The following is a 19,971-nucleotide window of genomic DNA, read 5'->3' on the forward strand; positions in this document are numbered from 1 at the left end:
AAAACATAATAATAAATTGGGTTTACAAATAATGGGGAGCTCCCAAAATATATAATACAAAATACTGAATTTCGAAAGAGTTACGACCGAATAGATAACAAGGTCCATAACAGTACATGCCCTTTAAAGTTGACTCAAGATATACTCTGAAAGATCTCTGTAAATCCGAATATCACTGAATATCCGATGATGATAACTCCCCACGACCAACTCGCTAAGAACCTGCGCACGAAAACTCATTTCGAACGCTAAGCTTACAAGCTCATTGCCTCACTAAAAATTGTATTATACTATATGCATTCACTAAATGAAATGGCAAGTGGCACAAGTCTGAGTATACAACTACTGGTAGTCTAATATGTGGTTGGTATCATGGTGCGGTTGAGGGAGTCTGCATCTCGGTTCTCACGCACCTCTCTAGCATTGTCGAAGAACCATCGGGTACTCATGGGTGAAATCTGGAATTCTGCATCAAAACTTACACCCACCGACTTACTTCGTCGAGCCTTGGGGAATCTTGCACCCAGTCGGCTGCTGTAGTGGTACTAACTTGGATCCACTGATTTTCGTATTTCTGCTAAAAGAAACTTGGGCTTCTTCATTATTTCTCGAGCGTTAAACAAGACTAGTTTTATGTAAACCTGTCTATTTATGTTTCTATTGTTTTGATATTAATTATTGTTCTCACTTGAAGTCTTATTTGAGGATATACTGAAGTGTTGGGGAACCTCGAGTCTAATTCTCTAAAAAATCAACCTTTTTGTCCAAAACATACTAAAAATATCGACACTAGCGCAAGAGTATCAATACTCCTGCAACAGTTTCGACACTTTCTACAAGTATCGATACTTTTAAACATTCTGAACCGCCTAGTTTTGATTATTTCGGGGAGTTTCGAAACTATGACCCAAAGTATTGAAACTCTTAAAAGAGTATCAACAATTTTGCTTAGAAAATCATGAGTTTGCTTGTGAAGAAGAACAAGTTTCGATACTATCCCTCTTGTATCGACACTCAACCTGCAAAGAGCATAAAATAGATGCAAAAAATCCTATTCTACTATCCCAAAGACCTTAGTGAGGCCCCCAAACATTATTAATGTTTTATGAAGATACAAAGGAGTATAAATAGGGCTTTAAACATGTTTATAACTCTAAAACACAAAATCTACCATTATGATGCTTCAAGCTTATGCAACCTACTACATTTCATCTAAAAAACTTATATATGACATAATTGAGTCAAGTGTGAGTTACCATTGATTCTAAACTGTTGAAAACACCAAATGCTCAACCAAGGGTGAGTTTCTCATTCCGTTTAACTTTGGAGCTTTCTCCAATCTCTCTCACTAGATAAACATCAAAGGATAGATTACTAGCTGAGAAAAATTGTTAAGAAGGTAATATGAACACTTCCTAAAGCTATAGATTATTGAAAACGGGATGAAATCATGAAAACTATTAAGCCCCACAAAACTTATTCTTGGCTCTCATGGTGAAATGGTGAAGTTGAAGGTTCAAAAGAAAGCTCCAAAGATACTGAATTCACTCTTTACCTTGGTTTAAAGAAATAAACTGAAGCTAAACCAAAGCTTCCACCTTTGCTCAAGAGAATGATGAAGAAGAGAAAGATAACTTGGGAGAAGAAGACAAGTGAAGTGAAGAAAAAGAGAAGCTGAAAATCAAACGTAAGATCACCAGTCTTAATTGGTTTTCAGCCTTTACTTTGAATAATGGTATATTTGCTTCATTGATCCTTCTGATTTTAGTTGTAAGTTAAAAATACCCTTTTTATCCACAATTGGGTTCCATCCAATCCCAATTCCACTTGTTCTTGGCTCAATGCTTCCTACAAGCTAGAGATTTAATCCAAGGCATATCTCGGGTTAGTCCAAAACTCCTAACTTGGGATCCAAGGCATTACATCTTTCCCCCTAGAAAGAAATTTTGTCCTCAAAATTTACCTGTGAAAAAGAGGTGAGGGTACTGATGCTACATATCCTCCTCGGTTTCTCATGTGGCTTTATCGACGCCATGGTTCCTCCATAGACTTTCACCAAATGAATCAACTTGTTCCTTAACTCCTTTATTTTGCTCCCCAAGATTCTGATTAGTTCCTCTGAATAGGTTATGTTTGAGCCAGCCTCAATCTGTTCTAAAGGTATTACATGCGAAGGATCAGAGTGGTATCTTCTGAGTATAGATAATTGGTACACATTGTTAATGCGCTCCAACTCTAGTGGTAAAGCTAGTATGTAAGCCATTGGTCCAATTCTCTCAAGTACCTCATAAGGTCATATGAAACGAGGATCCAACTTGCCCTTGCGCTGAAGCAGAGCACTTTCTTCGAAGGGGAAACCTCGTGGAATATCTTGGCCCCAACTGCGAACTCTATGTCCTTATGCTTTAAATATGTATAAGACCTATATTTGTTTGAAGCCTCCTTAATCCGACTCTGAATCAACCAAACCTTCTCTTCTGTCTCTCGAATCAAGGTTGGGCCTACTATTTTATCCTCACTGAGCTTTGTACAACAAAGCGGAGTCCTACACTTTCGCCCATACAAGGCCTCGTACGGAGCTATCTGAATGCTCAATTGGAAACTACTATTGTAGGAAAAATACACTAATGGCAAGTGGTCCTTCCAACTATCCTCTATATCGATAATAGTATACATGAGTATGTCCTCCAAAAATCTGGATAACTCGTTTTGACTGGCCATTTGTCTGTGTATGAAAAGTTGTGCTAAAGTGTAGTCGGGTGCCTAGAAACTCATGAGGAGCTTTCCAGAAGTGAGAAGTGAAATGGGGATCACTGTCTAAAATGATGAAAGTCAGTACACTGTACAACCTCACTATCTCACAGATATACAACTGAGCTAACCTCTCTTAGGTATACTCCATCCTAATTGTGAAGAAGTAAATTGATTTGGTTAGGCGATCTCTATTACCCAAATTACGTCATGTCTTTGTCTAGTCATTGGTAACCCGGTCACAAAGTCCATGGGTACCTTGTCCCATTTCCAATGAGGAATCTGAATGGGCAGAAGCAAAGCTGAGTGAACCTAGTATTCCGCCTTAGCCTGCTGATACACTAGACATCTAGTGACAAACTCCAATACTTCACTTTTCATGCCAGGCCAACAGAACAATCTACGAAGCTCCTGGTACATCTTATTATTGCTTGGTTGTACGGAGAGTGGACTATAGTGTGCTTCGTGGAGAATCTTATTGCACAACTGAGCGTCTGTGGGTACGCACAACCGACCCTTGAAGTATAATATATCTCTATCTCGAAGCTCAAAACTTGAGGCCTCGTCCTGGCGAACCTGCTCGATCTGACTTCTCAACTGGTCATCTGAACTCTGTAGCCTCTTGACTTAACCTACAAACTCTTACTCGACTCGAAACTCAGCTAGCAAACTATCATCCCTAGATAACCTCAAACATGCTATGAGAGCTCGCAACTCAGTAATTAATTTTATGCTCAAGGCGTATGACACCACATTCACCTTTCTTGGAATATAATCTATCACACAGTCATATTCCTTATTTAACTCAATCCATCTACGTTGTCTGAGGTTCAACTCCTTATGAGTGAGAAAATACTTGAGGGTCTTGTGAATGGTGAAGATATAAAACTTCTCATAAAAAAGATGTGTCACCAAATATTCAAATCAAACACTACTGTTGCTAGTTCAAGGTCATGGGTAGGGTAATTATGCTCATGAGGCTTAGGTTGACAGGATGCGTAAGCTATAACTTTACCCTCTTACATCAAGACGTATCCAAGTCCATTCAAAAAAGCATCACTGAAAACTGTTAAGTCCTTACCCGACTCTGGTTGGGTCAACACTGAGGCTTGGGTGAAGATAACCTTTAACTACTCCAAACTCTCCTATCACTTTTCATCCCAAACGAAGAGAACTCCCTTCTGAAGCAATTTGGTTAACGGGGCTGCTATCATCTAGAAACCTTGAATAAACTAACGATAGTACCTGACTAACCCAAGAAAAATGTACACCTCAGACACATTCTTAGGGAACTCCCATTCAACTATAACCTGAGTTTTTTGAGGGTAGACTCTGATGCCATCAACTAAAATGACATGCCCCAAGAATGCTACCTTTGATAACAAAAATTTGTACTTCCTAAACTTGGCATACAACTGTCTCTCTCTGAGGGTTTAAAGTACGATACGAAGATACTAGCTATGCTCATCCTCTAATCGTGAGTAGACCAAGATGTTGTCTATAAACACCACCACAAACTGGTGCAGAATGGTTGAAAGATGAAATTCATTAGGTCCATGAATGTTACCAGAGCATTGGTGAGTCTAAATAGCATCACTAAGAACTCATAATGATCATACATCATTCTAAAAGTCATCTTCACAATATCCTCATCCTTGACTTTCAACTAATGGTAGCCTGATCGCATATCAATCTTTGAGAAGGTACATGCCCCTCTTAGCTAGTCAAAGAGGTTGTCTATCCTAGGGAGTGGGTAATAGTTCTTGATGGTTAACTTATTTAACTATCTATAGTCGATAAAAACCCTTATTGAATCATCTTTCTTTTTAATAAATAGGATCGATGCTCCCCAAGGAGATATGCTCGATCGGATAAAACCTTTCTCTAGTAACTCCTGAATCTAAGCTTTTAACTTCTTTAGTTCAATCGGTGCCATGCGACAGGGAGTAATGAACAACGAGGTTAAACCTAAAATTACTTCAATTTCGAACTCCAATTCACGCTCGGGTGACAAACCCAACAACTCCTCTAGAAACACATCAGGAAAGTCTTGCACTACTCAGATATCTTCGAGTGTGGATACTGAGATTCAGGTGTCAATTACGTGAGCCAAGAAGGCCTCATACCCACAGTCAATCATCCTTAGGGCTTGTACAACTGATACAATCCTCATTTGATGGGATCTCTCACTGGTCATCGCCAACTTGGTTCCATCCCTAATATTAGGTCAAACTCCCAAAAGGGTAACTCCATCAAGTCCGCTGAAAATGTCTGGTCCTAAATTCTCATTAGGCATCGTCTGAAAATTTTGTCCATCAGGATGTCTAAACCTAGGCTGAAGACCCGAACACCTATCTCTGGGTTCTATGTCAAGAATTCTATTTCTTGAACTAAGTCAGAGTAGATGTAAGAATGAGTGGAATGAGGTCTATCAATGTGGTAACTGGTAAAGAAAATACCATAAAGGTACCTGCTATGACATCTCGTAATCCTCCCTAGCTCAAACTGTATACTATCAGGAGGCCACTCTCAGCTCGGCCCCTACCTTTGATCTAGTTGTCCCATGACTCTACTACCCAGATGCATTGCCACCTCCTCTAGCTGGTCCTCGGCTACTCTGCACTGATGTTACCGATTGTTGAGTCACCACTGATGATGCGCCTTGAATGATACATGCGCCTTGAATGATAAATGCACCAGGGTCCATAATACCTGGTTCTTTGGACTAATGTTTATACTAGAACCTATTAGAAGAATAAAGTCTCGAAGATTCAAAGCATATCTATTCGGTAAGCATAATGTGAATGAATTATTAAACTATTCTAATGTTGTTCCCTTTAATGTTTCAGATTCGAGGTCGAACCTTTTTGAAGAAAGGGAGGATGGTACATGCATTACAAGGCTGACATCAAAGGAACAAGTAATAACTCTTCCAAATGATCCACTCGTCCAAGCCTTGGAAAAGAAGACCAGAACAGAAGAAGACTTCCAACGACTTTTTGAATGGGATTCTGATCTTATTTGGTTAACATGTCTTCTGGAGATACAACCTTCTGTCTCTTATATTTTCAATGGTTCTTGAATCATATCAATCCGATGTCGGAAACTCAAGATATGGCCATTTTACTGAAGACAGTGCTTGCAGGAAATCCTATACGGGATTAATACGGGATTTTGTAAATATTACGAATTTTCAATATTTATATTGATTATTTGTGATATAATTTAATATAGGATGATGAATTATCTTTTAGGATCATATTTGTTATTTTATTAAGAATTAAGGTTGGGTTAAAACAATATTTTTAGTTGTTATTATTTTATTAGGAATTATAGTTAAGACATTTTTAGTTTATTATTATTTTAATTCTTTAGTTATTTAGGACCTTTAGAACTCAACCCCTATATAAAGGAGGCTTTATTCAACTTTTTAAACAAGATTTCTTTGATTAATAATACAAAGAAAGTTCCTTTTTGCAAGTGCTGATTGCCTTGTGCCTTCGAAGCTTCTTCTCCTGGAGTTCTTTCAAGTTCTTGTGAGGGAGATTAATCTTCACACTCCAATTTGCCTTTTCATCGCGACTAGGAGGGTTGGTTAGAGCCATATTATCGTGTTTTCCTTTTCATTGCGACTAGGAGGGCACCATAGGTCATTAACCATCGATTTTCCACATATCCATCCACACCATCAATCATCTCTACCATTCTCCTTCATAAGGGAGATCTTTTGATTTCTTGGTTATCTTACGTTATTTGCAATTCCTTTATATTTTCTTTATCTTGTTTTAATCTTGTTTCTTACCTTGTTTCCAGCACCTAAAAGAAACCCTAAGAACCCTACTTGTTGCCTCCACCTTCCCCTATTCATTCCCCATTGTTCTTCATCGAGTCTAGAGCTTTCTAGGTTTGACTCTTCAACAAGAACAACGTTCATTAACCCACCACCGCTTCCCTATCAATTTCTAGTCTCACTTAATCAAGTGTCCTGTGATATATTTCCTATTATGTAGGAAGGACAAATCCTATCTTAACCATATACACCCCACTACATATATCGAAATATATTCAATAACAGTCTTTATAGTGCAACCAGTTACGGAGCATGTGTAACTGAATCAAAACATACAACAATATATGTTGCGATGACATTGATATCAAGTCTGAGGATCATACATATAGCCATCACCATGAGCAATGTTATGACCGTTACATAATAATCCAAGACATGCTCATGATGGGTCAATCCAATACATTGTTCTCTAAAAATATAATCATGTATCAATTCTGACATCTCTATGTCAATGAAAACTCCTTGTCATCAATCAATAACTTACTAGTATTAAGCGTATTATAATTGTCCATGCCCATAATAGTACTTGAATATGGATCTTTTAATAATGTTATTATATGGACTTTATTATATTTTAGTTTATGTTAAACACAGACATTTAATTGAATATAATAGTGGCAATGCCTTTATTCAATAAAATCGGTAAATAAATATATTATTACAATCATATGATTGGTCTTTGAGAATACTCTAACAATCTCCCACTAGCACTAAGAGAAATCACTCACATATCTAATACCGAGTGACTCTGTGTGACGATCATGCCTCTGCTGTGTAAGAGGCTTCGTCAAGGAATCAACAATATTGTCATTCGTGTGTACTCTGCATATTTCCACATCTCCTCGATCTATGATCTCTCAAATGAGATGAAAGCGCCTAAGAATATGTTTGGATCGTTGATGAAATATGGGTTCCTTTGCTTGTGTAATGGCTCCATTATTGTCACAACGGAGTTCTATAGCATCTGATATGCTGAGAACAACCCTTAATTCCAATATGAACTTATTGATCCAAACAACCTCTTTTTCTGCTTCACTGGTTGCAATGTATTCAACCTCTATTGTAGAATCAACTACTGTGTCTTGCTTCAAACTTTTCCAGCTCACAGCACCTCCATTAAGACAAAACACAAAACCCGATTGTGATCGTGAGTCATCCTTGTCAGTTTGGAAGCTGACATCAGTATAACCTTTTATACTAAGTTCTTCCTCGGCTCCATAGACAAGAAATTTATCCTTAGTTCTTCTTAAGTACTTAAGTTTTTAACCGTAACCCAATGATTTTCACTAGGGTTCACTTGATACCGACTCGTCATGCTTAAAGCATATGATATATGGTCGAGTACATATCATGGCATACATGATAGAACCAATAGCCGAAGCATATGGAATCTTATTCATCCATTCTCTTTCTTATGGAGTTGAAAGACGCATTTCTTTCGAAAGATAAATGCCATGTCTCATAAGCAAAAATCCTTTCTTGGATTCTTCCATACTGAACCTTTTTAGCACTTTGTCTATATATGTACTTTGACTTAGACCTAGAAGTCATCATGATCTATCTCTATAGATCTTAACTCCTAAGATATACACTGCCTCACCCAAATCTTTCATAGAAAAACAACTACTTAACCAAGTCTTAACAGACTGTAAAGTAGGTATATCATTTCCTATGATGAGTATGTCGTCTACATACAAGATTAGGAAAGAAAAAATGCTCCCACTAGCATTCTTATAAACACAAGGCTCATCTTCATTTATGATAAAACCAAACTCTTTGATTGCATCATTGAAACGAATATTCCAGTTCGAGAAGCTTGCTTTAGTCCATAAATAGACATCTGTAGCTTACAAACCTTTCCAGCATTTCCTAGAATGACAAAACCTTCTGGTTGTATCATATACACATCCTCTTTAAGTTTTCCATTAAGGAAAGCGGTTTTGATGTCCATTTTCTAGATTTCATAATCATAGAATGCAACTATTGTGAGCAAGATCCGGATGGACTTAAACATAGCTACAGGGGAGAATGTTTCGTCATAGTCTACTCCCTGAACTTATCAAACACCTTTAGCAACTAATCGCTTACACCCTATAGGTTTAACCCCTTTAGGTGGTTCAACCAAAGTCTATACTTGGTTTACTGACATGGAATCCATCTTAGATCTCATGGCTTTAAGCCATTTCTCAGAGTCTGGGCTAGACACTACCTCCTGATAAGTCCTGGGCTCATCTTGATCCATAAGAAGAACATCTCCATGTGTCATAATAAGAAATCCAAATCTCTCAGGTGCACGGCGTTCTCTTGTGGATCTACGTAGTGGTTGTGTTTCTAATTCTGTTGAATGCTCCTCAACAACTTGTGAAACATGCTCAACTTTAGGTTCATTTATCTGTTGTTCTTGAAGTTCTCCATGTTCAATATTTTTACCCTTCCCTTTCTTTGAGAGAAATTCTCTTTCAAGAAAAACTTCTTTTCAAGAAACAAACACTTTGTTCTCGTTAGGGTTGAAGAAATAACATCCCTTAGTTTCTTTATGATATCTAACAAATATACACTTATGAGATTTAGGTTCGAGCTTTATAGACATCTGATGTTTTATATAAGCTTCACAACCTAAATCTTCATAAAAGACATACTGAGACGTTTCCCAGTCTATATCTTGTATGGTGTCTTTTGAACCGATTTAGATGGAACACGATTTAGTGTGAAAACGGCTATTTCAAGTACATGTCCCCAAAAAGAAGTCTGAAGATCACTGTGACTCATCATCGATTAAACCATGTATAACAATGTTCGATTCTTTCTTTCAGAAGCTCCATTCTACTGTGGTGTACCAGGTGGTGTAAGTTGTGAGACAATCCCACATTCTTTTAGGAGTTCATCAAACTCTCTGCTTAAGTATCTCCACCTCAATCTAATCGAAGTGCCTTAATACTCTTGCCTAGATGATTTTGTACTACATTTTTAAATTCCTTAAACTTTTCAAGGGTTTCAGATTTATGGCGCATAAGATAAATATACCCATACTGACTAAAGTCATCAGTGAAAGTAATGAAGTAATGGAATCCACCTCTAGCTTGTGTATTCATTTGTCCATATACATCACTATGTATTAACCCCAATAAATCACTTGCTCACTCACCTTTACTATTAAAAGGAGCTTTAGTCATTTTTCCCAACAAGCAAGATTCGATACATCATATTGTTCAAAAACAAATGAGTCTAGGAATCCGTCTTTATGGAGTTTTGATATGCGTTTCTCACTTATATGCCCTAAACGACAATGCCAAAGATAAGTTTGATTCGAGTCATTTGTTTTTGATCTCTTTGTATTTATGTTATAAATGGTGTTTTATTGATCCAAAATATAGAGACCATTAACCAATTGTGCCTAACCATAAAAAACACTATCGAGATAAAAAGAAAAACAATTATTCTTAATAATAATCTCAACCCAATCTTGTCTAGACAAGAAATAGAAATAATGTTCTTAGTCAAACTAGGCACATAATAACAACCCTCTAAATTTAAATCAAGTCCACTAGGCAAAGATAAAAAATATGTCCTCATAGCTAATGCTGCAACTCTTGCTCCATTTCCTACTCGTAGGTCCATGTCTCCTTTAGCCAGATTCCTTCTCTTTTGCAGCCCCTATACAGAAGTACAAATATGAAAACCACAACCCGGTATCCAATACCCAAGAAGTAGATGTTGACAAATTAACATCAATAACATAAATACTTGAAACAAATGTTCCGTTTGCTTTTGCATTTTTGAGAGGAAATCCCAGCTATTCTAACGTTTGGATGTAGCCCATCATCTTGATGACATGAGCTCCTATAGGAGTTCCCTCTGCAATTTTGCATTGAAATAGAGCTTTAGAGATCTCATGTCTCTCTTGACGTGCTTGTCCTTCATATATTTCTTTGAGATTTTGAATAATCTTATATGCAACCATGTCCTCATGTCACTTTTGAAGCTCAGGAGTCATGGTGGCAAGCATTAGACATCCAACATCTAACATATCATCCATATGTTTCTTGAATTTGTCTTTGTCAACTCTTGAAGTATTAGCTACCAGTTCATTAGGAACAGGTTCCTCAATGACATATTCCTTCCTTTCCTGTTTGAGAACAATTCTCAAATTACGAAACCAGTCATGGAAGTTTATGCCATTAAGTTTATCCTTCTCAATGAGTGATTGCAGTGATAAAGTGTTGTTTGCCATTAAATCTACAACAATGGAAATATTAAAGTAAGTAAATTTACTGAATTAAAATTTATAAATAGGGCTTTATTTACAAAATTACTCTCAATATTTTATTAAAAAATTAAAAACCCTCTTTGTTTTAATTTCAGAAAAAATCAACGAAAACTTTTCTAGTGGGTGAGGATCCATAATACATCAATTTCCTAAATCAGCTTTGGCTTTTCTTTTATGATAGTGATTATTTAGGTAAGTAACACTTTACTAGTTACATCTCATGTAACTCCTCATTTTGGTGACCAACTTTTGTTCAAGTCATCTCATGACTTATCCAAATATTTAACCTCTAGGTTTATAATCATATTAGAATAACCTAGCTAAGTTATTACCAATATTTCAACCGGTGAATATCACTTGTTTATTCTTCGTGTTTAACCAAGATAGATTTATGTGCCAATGCTTTGGTAAAGCCCACACAATATCGATCGAAGTCTTAACAAGGGTAAATATTGGACGGTTAAGTTAACTTAGATTATAAAGAGGGATTTGCGTAATTATCTCATCATTGTTCGTTTTAATATTAGGCCCTTTTTATCTCATCAATATTCATTCTTATTTTATCATTTGATGCATTGCATACATAACAAATATAGCAATAAATAAGATGCAATGGTTATAGCCCAAAACAATGACTAAGGTGGCCAATCCCAAGCCAATGGGAGAACCAAAAACCCTAAAGCCTAAGACTGTTCTATAGATATCTTCTCACCATTCTTCCGCTCTTTGTGAATCTTCATAGGTATACAATTTTAAAAGAAACTCGTTTTACATACGAGTGAGTAAGATGAGAAGATAAATACAACATATATATAGAAAGGCACGGCTCACATACCGTATTTCAAATTAAACCATTATAAAGTGAACAAGGCTATAACAATGCATGTCAAACACCGTGCAAAACAAACATATCATATAACACGTTCTTACGCTTTTGTTAAAAAAATTAATATGGGATTTTTTTTAAAAATAGTACTTACGTTTCTATAGAAAAACCTCACGATTTGATAACATTTATCAATAGCATCATGTTTTTGGGATTTTCAATCCTGAAGGTTTTCTACATCAGAACAACCTTTGTTCCACTGGCAAACGCGATCTACTATCGCACTCCCACGGATCATTATCTCAACGATTGACATATGGATTTCGTAAAATCCTTGCAGTAACAAATCGATTGAAAACATATTAACAAATTAACATATTAATCGTTGTGGTTATCGATTCAAACAACGATATGAGAATATTTACAGAAATCGATAAAACTAGAACATGCATCTCATACATATCGCATCATCCAAGAATTTAACCCGAATTCGGATTGTACAAGTGGCTCTGATACCACTGTTGGGACCGTCGGCGTACCCCACGATGCAACGGAAATAAAACTCGACGGTCTCGCCAGCGATCCAAGTACGTGAAAATAGAAATCGAGAGGAAGAGATGCAAATACTTACAACGGGTTCCTTGAAAAACATCAAGAACAGTAGTGAATACTGGTGGTGTAGATCGGTTCGAATCGTAAGCCTCCACAAAAATCACGTCTCAGCCTCTACTGAGTTCACCGGATTGAGAGCTATATTTGTTTTCCCCAAAACTATTTTGAGAGAAAATGGCTGAAGGTTTATGTGTGTGTGTTAAAAACGGTTGCTAGACCTAACACACCCTTTTATATCCATTACCCTAACATCTTAGGATTTTTCAAAGTTATTTCAAATTTACAATAAAATATTATTTAATTAATTCAATTAAATATGCATTAAAGACTTATAATCTGAATTATAATCTTTAATGTTTATTTAAAAACTTATTTAATTATTCTGAATTATATAAACCAATTAAAAGAGTTGTAATCTAAATTACATTCTTTTAATGCTTACTTACTATATTTGGGATAATTAAAATCACATGTATATCAAATATACATATCATAACTCTAGATATATTTTAGTAACATACAATAAATTGTACATTTTTGCTCATTTCAATCCTGGGGTGTGACCCTATAGGTTCTTGTAACGTTAGTAGTAATTATTAGGAACAATTCTAATATTACATACAATGAGTTACATCTAGCAATATATCATTGTCACCTAAGTTATAAGAAATTATGATTAGACATATCATCTTTGTGATTAACTCTTTTATGTTTGACATCATTTTGTCCTTTATATCTAGAATAGGCACAAGTCTTAGAATAATCACACTTGTATAGCCCATCTATTGTTTCTTGATATCTAGAGTAGACTATAATAAACGAATATGATATCACATATCAACTTATTCGAGCATGGCCATGCATTTCCAGTCTCAATCAATCAAGTGGCCTGTGATATATTTCCTATTATGTAGGAAGGAAAAATCCTATCTTAACCATATACACCCCACTACATATATCGAAATATATTCAATAACAGTTTTTATAGTGCAACCAGTTACAGAGCATGTTTAACTGTATCAAAACATACAATAATATAAGTTGGGATGACATTGATCTCAAGTCTGAGGATCATACATATAGTCATCACCATGAGCATTGTTATGGCTGTTACATAATAATCTAAGACATATGCTCATGATGGGTCAATCTAATACATTGTTCTCTAACAATATAATCATGTATCAATTCTGACATCTCTATGTCAATGACAACTCCTTGTCATCAATCAAAACATGTTAGTCTTAAGCGTATTATTATTGTCCATGCCCATAATAATACTTGACTATGGATCTTTTAATAATGTTATTATATGGAATTTATTATCTTTCAGTTTATGTTAAACACAAACACATAACTGAAAATAATAGTGGCAATGCCTTTATTCAATAAAATCGGTAAATAAATATATTATTATAATCATCATATGATTGGACTTTAGGCACACTCTAACAGATCAAACTATCACCTCGAAGGCCCTCTTTGAACCGATAACAGTGATGCTCCTCAGTTGGGATCAGCTCTGTGACATACTTACTAATTCGAAGAAACTCTCGCTCGTACTGCACCACTATGCGACCACCATGAGTCAAGTGTAGGAACTGGTCCATCAGGTCATCGTATTATTTCTCGATGTACTTCTCTCTGAACTGGGTGAGAAACTGCTCATAAGTAGACCTCTCTGGCTCAATCGCCAACTCTACATTCTCCCACCACTATATTGTGTCGCCTTTATTCAATGTGGAGACACATTCTAAGTTACCTGTTGGGATGATATACAACTGTATGAGGGTATGAAACATCTCTCTAAGCCACTGATCTGTTGTGATAGGATCATCATCATCAGAACTGAAGAACTCAGTGGTCTTATATTGGCAGAGTCTTTTTACTAGGACTTTTAGGAATGGGCACTGGCTAAGCTGCGGGTACATGTGGGGGAGGTGGTGTAGCTGAAGAACTAGGGAGAGACCTAGCTATCTGCCTAAGTATGGAGGTAAGGTCCTTGAAGAAGATAGCCTCCTCGACCCCCGCATATGCTGGATCCTGATGGTCGTAGGTATTCAGGACAAATTCCTCACTAATATTGGGTAGTGGTGAGGCATGACTCTCGTCTCTACCATCCTAGCTATAATATAGGTCGTCTACCAAAGGGTCTATCTAAAATTAGAAAAGGAACGAATTTATTATCATTATTCCAGTCATTTAAGTACTCTAGACTCTCTAAAGGCATGTACATATACAAATATTGATTGAGTCTAATCCATATGTCCTAGAAACGACTAAACCCAGATGCTCTGATATCACTAAATGTAATGCCCTAATCTATTTAGATCAAAAGATCCATGGATTACAATGTTACATAGGACTACCGAAATATTGACCCAAAATTTTCTTTTAAAATTGCTTTTAAATCTCTGAAATTTAGACATTCATAAAGTAATATAAAACATATTAATAAATTAGGTTTATAAATAATTGGGAGCTCCCAAAATTCATTAGCAAAATAATAAAAAATACTATGTTTCAAAAGAGTTACAACTAAATACATAACAATGTCCATAACAGTACATGCCCTCTAAAGATAACTCAAGATGTACTCTGAAAGATCTCTGAAAATCTAAATCTGCTGCACTGGAATATCTGATGACGATAGCTCCCCAAGACCTGCTCCATAAGAACCTACTAACAGAAACACGTTCCTAACGTTGAGCTTACAAGCTTAGTTTCTCACTAAAAACTTTACTATACTATATGCATTCACTAAATGAAATGGCAAGTGGAATAGGTATGAGTATACAACTACTGGATTGCTAATATGTAGCTGGCATTATGGTGTGACTAAGGGATTCTGCATCTTGGAGCTCACTCACCTCTCTAGCACTACCAAAGCACCATCGGGTACTCCTGGGTGAGATCTAGAATTCTGCATCAGAACGAACACCCACCGACTTACTCCATCAACTTTTGGGGCATCTGGTGCTTAGTTAGCTACTGTAGTGCCATGGCACTGACTGTTGTATTTCTGCTAAAAGGAATTCGGGTGTCCTGATTTTTTCCTGAGCGTCAAACAAGGCTAGTTTTATGTAAACCTAGCTATTTCTGATTCTACTATTATGATATTAAATATTGTTCTTGCTTGAAGTCTTATTTGAGGATATACATAAGTGTTGGGGTACCTCAAGTCTAATTCCCTTAAAAATTGGTCTATTTTTGTCCAAAACAGGCTGAAAGTATCGATACTAGCCCAAGAGTATCGATACTCCTGCAAAAGTTTTATTACTTTCTACAAGTACCAATACTTCTAAACATTCTTAACCGCGTTATTTCGATACTTTCTGGGAGTTTCAAAACTATGATCCAAGTATCGATACTCTTGAAAGAGTATCGGTTCTCTTGCCTAAAAACTCATGAGTTTGTCTGAGAAGAAGAACAAGTTTCGATACTATCCCTCTAGTATAAAAAATCAACCTATAAAGAGCATAAAATAGGTGCAAAAACTCATATTCTACTATCCCAAAGACCTTATGAGATCCCTAAATATTATTAATGTTTTATGAAGATACAAAGGAGTATAAATAGGGTTTTAAACATGTTTATAACTCTAAACACACGAAATATACCATGGGATGGTTCAAGCTTATGCAACCAACTACATTTAATCTAAATGAATTACATATGGTATAGTTGAGTTAAGTGTGAGTTACCTTTGATATTAAACTGCTAAAAACACCAAATGCTCAACCAATGGTGAGTTTCTCATTCCCTTTAAATTTGGAGCTTCTCCAATCTCTCTCACTAGACAAACATCAAATGATAGATTACTAGCTGAGAGAAATGGTTAAGAAAGTAATGATTACACTTCATAAATCTATAGATTACTGAAAACGGACTAAAATCTTGAAAACTCTTAAACCAACAAAACTTGTTCTTGGCTCCCATGGTGAAATGGTGAAGTTAAGGGTTCAAGAGAGAGAATTAAAGATGTTGAATTCATTCCTTACCTTGGTTTGAAGAAAAAAACTGAAACTAAACTAAAGCTTCCACATTTGCTCAATAGAATGATGAAGAAGAGAGAGATAACTAGGGAGAAGAAGACAAGGAAAGTTAAGAAAAATAGAATCTGAAAAATCAGCTGTGAGATCACCAATCTTAATTGGTTTTCAGCCTTTACTTTGCATAGTGGTATATTTGCTTCCTTGGTCCTTCTGATTTTAGTTGTAAGCTAAAATACCATTTTTATCCACAATTGGGCTCAATCCAAGCCTGATTCCACTTATTCTTGGGGTCAAGGCTTCCTACAAGCTAGAGATTTAATCCAAGACATATAACGGGGTAGTCCAAAATTCCTAACCCTTACAATGTTATTGAATAATGATTGTATATCTAATTTATTCTTTTTTTTAATTTATATTTTTTCCAAAATACCTAACCTCCCTTCATGCCAAGGACTAAGAGACCATAACACCCCGATTACTTTCCTCCCATATATCCAATGAAAATGAAAAACGAAAGAAAAATATAGGTTTTGGGTCATTTAAATTTTTATCTTTTCTTGAATAGGGATTTTAGCTTTTAGTGCATAAAAATTACAAGGGCAAATGAATTTGCACGAGACTCAAGAATGAACCTAGGGGAGAGCGGGTAGGGGCGATTACCCCCTAAAAATCTAAAATTACCATATATTTTAGATTTTTCTATGTATTTTCTATTGAAAATATTTTCACTCCCTAAAATTTTATAAGTTCCAATTCACATGCCCTAACTTAAAATCCTGCATCTTATGGGACTTTATCAAAGACTTTCAGTTTATAATTAAACTTCTGGCCGTAACACCTTCCACCATCATAATCATCATCTTTATTGAAAGATAAAGGACTGTAACGATTACGACGTCTTCCAATTCTCATATATCCATATTCATCAACTATTATCCTGAATATAACAAGTTAAAATAATATAAAATTAATAATGTATTTAAATATGCCAATGATCCTCATCATTATGTCTAAGTAATAAAATTTAAATTGAAAAGGATTAAATTTCCAAATAATTCCCTTTTATTTCAAGAATACTAGGGAGAAACTACTATTGCAAAACAAGTAATCTTTGTTTAAGTTATGAACTCTTGCTTCTCTGGCCCTAGCTCTGTTCCTTTCAATCCTAAACTAATAAAAATCAATCTGAAAGGAAAAGATTGAAAACTTTGTGTATTTTTCATGTAAGTAGAGAGGCAAACTGGTTTACTCAGCAAAGCTAAAATCCCCATTCAAAAAACCATAGAAATTTAAATGACCCAAAACCCATCTTTTTCTTTCATTTTTCATTTTCATTGGACACATGGGAGGAGAGCAACCACAGGCGTATGGCCTCTTAGTCCTTAGTATGAAGGGCGGCTGGGCGTTTAGAAAAAAATAGAAATTAAAAAATATCGATAAATTAGATATAAAATCATTGTTCAAGGACCTATTTGATATTTTAACGATAGTTTAAGAGTAAAACTAAATATTAGCCATTTTGTTAGCATTGTCACGTCATCAATTTAATGAAGATGATACCGAAGTAATCATTTTGTTACAAATTGATAACGTTAGTGATCAATTTACAATTTTTTAAACTTCAGAGAGGAAAACAAAAATGTATTCAAACAGTAGTGATCATTTTAATAGTTTACCCTAATTGATTTGATGTCAATAATGATTCGTTATGAAAGTTTGGAATTTAAGTTTGGGTAAACTGCCACAATCATTACCTTAGTTTCAGGTTTCCTTTTCTTCGTTTTATAAGTATACTTTAATAACTAAATTAAAAAAATTAAAGTTTTGATTATTCACTTTATTAATTTTATTATAATGCGTACAAATTTGACAAATTTTATCATTTTAATTGTGAATAGAAAGTTGACCATTTTACAATCATTTTAGTTCAGGGTTCCTTTATATAATAAGATATCAGAAAAGAAACAAATATTTTTGTGATTAAAAAAATGGTTAGAAAATCTTCACGAATAAGAAATGATTAGAATGTCTTTTTGGGGTTAATTGACCAAATTACTCTTAAGTATTCTTTTACAAAAAATTAAAATAGTTAATTTTATTAAGGAAAATATATTTAATATTATAATGAGGGTTTACAACTAGATTCGTATGAACGTAAATTTTTCCAACGGAACTAGCAAATTGTGGGAGATTCAGTGCGTGAGGTTGTGAAAAAGTATTTGCTACTGGAGTGATCCCATAACATATTAATCAGACTTTGATTATTCTTATTCCTAAAGTGCCGGTGAGTAAGTCGATGAATCAGTTTCGCCCGATCAGTCTTTGTACTGTGATCTATATGACAATTTCCAAGGTGTTGGTTAATCGCTTGAAGCCATTTTTGCCTACTTGGGTGTCGAATAATCAGACTAATTTCATTCCAGGGCGCTCCATCACGGATAATATCCTCATTAATCAAAATTTTATTCATTCCATGTGCTGGTAGATCGGGAAGAATGGTGGATGGCTTTGAAAATTGATCTTGAAATAACTTATGATATATTGGAATGAGATCTTATTCAGGACACTCTTGTTGATATCGATATTCCGGATTCGATGAGGAATTGAATTATGCAATGTGTTTCGACAATCTCCTATTGTATTCCATGGAATGGGAATATGACCGAGTCCTTTACGCCTATCCGAGTTATTAGACAAGAGGACCTTTTATCCCAATATATGTTCTTTTTATGTATGGAACGTCTTTCTCAAGCTATTCAAGTAGCCATTGATGTGGGAAGCATGAAGCCCTTTAGGACATCGAAATGTAGTTTGGAGATATTGCACTTATTTTTTGCAGATGATATGAAAAGATCAATTACAAATATTTAGTCGGTCTCAGAGGATTTTTTTAATGCTTCTGGTCATAAAGTGGTTGTTTCTAAAGCAACAAATTTCTTTTCGAAGAATGTTCCGCGAGAAACAAGGGCTTTGATTAGCATTGGGTTTAGTTTTGCATAAGTTTCTAATATTGGTATATACCTCGTGTCGAGACGTTTCTTTGCCCGGCGACGGAGATTGCAAATAGTACACCCCAAACGGTGTAACTAGTATCGAAAAAAGTAAGTGTTTATCCTTCTTGAATCAGATGAAACACCAAGTTGTAGTGTCGCCACCAATCTTTTTATTTGGTGAGAATGATCACCAAAATGTCATATTATTTTAATAAATTACTAAGACTAATATTAAAATAATACAACTCGGGTTGCTTATCAGAAAAATGAGTTCGGGAGTCGGTTACGTATGGGAAAGGATTAACATCCCTACAATGCCCAAAATTAGTACCGGTAATTATTAATTAGTGCTTTGCAATAACTTATAAATTTGTTTTCTAAATTAAATAACTTAATATAAATACTATATATTTAATATTAATATTATTAACACTATTATAATATTTAATATATAAATTAAATTAATATATTATATATAATAATAATCCTAAAGTAAAATACTAATATTAATTAATTATACTAATAATTAATGATTGAAGAAATAAAATAATAAAATTAATTAGCCTTATTTGAAATAATATTAAAATTATATGCTAATTATATAATTTACCCTAAATTACTAACACGTGATTAAAATATAAACTTATTAATATTTAGGGACTAAAAATGTGATTTAA

At 35.1% G+C, this 19,971-nt stretch overlaps 1 protein-coding gene across 1 annotated transcript; it reads right to left on the minus strand.

Annotated features, from left to right (window-relative positions):
- Positions 1–956: 956 nt before the first annotated feature.
- On the minus strand, positions 957–2,721 carry LOC120163519. The gene is made up of 3 exons (XM_039173437.1): positions 2,285–2,721; positions 1,964–2,192; positions 957–1,019 (listed from the first exon to the last, which is right to left on the minus strand). The coding sequence occupies exons 1-3, from the start codon at positions 2,719–2,721 to the stop codon at positions 957–959; spliced, it is 729 nt and encodes a 242-aa protein (XP_039029368.1).
- Between the last annotated feature and the right edge of the window lie 17,250 nt (positions 2,722–19,971).

The sequence above is a fragment of the Hibiscus syriacus genome, unplaced genomic scaffold, assembly GCF_006381635.1.
Source record: "Hibiscus syriacus cultivar Baekdansim isolate YM2019G1 unplaced genomic scaffold, ASM638163v2 tig00111458_pilon, whole genome shotgun sequence".
NCBI lineage: Eukaryota > Viridiplantae > Streptophyta > Magnoliopsida > Malvales > Malvaceae > Hibiscus > Hibiscus syriacus.

Coding starts and splice junctions, on each gene's coding strand:
- LOC120163519 (XM_039173437.1), bottom strand. CDS start 2,721: ATGGCCAGTCAAAACGAGTTATCCAGATTTTTGGAGGACATACTCATG. Junction 2,193..2,284: donor GTTTCATATGACCTTATGAG/GTACTTGAGAGA, acceptor ATCTATACTCAG/AAGATACCACTCTGATCCTT. Junction 1,020..1,963: donor CCCTCACCTCTTTTTCACAG/GTAAATTTTGAG, acceptor TGCTCTTTGCAG/GTTGAGTGTCGATACAAGAG.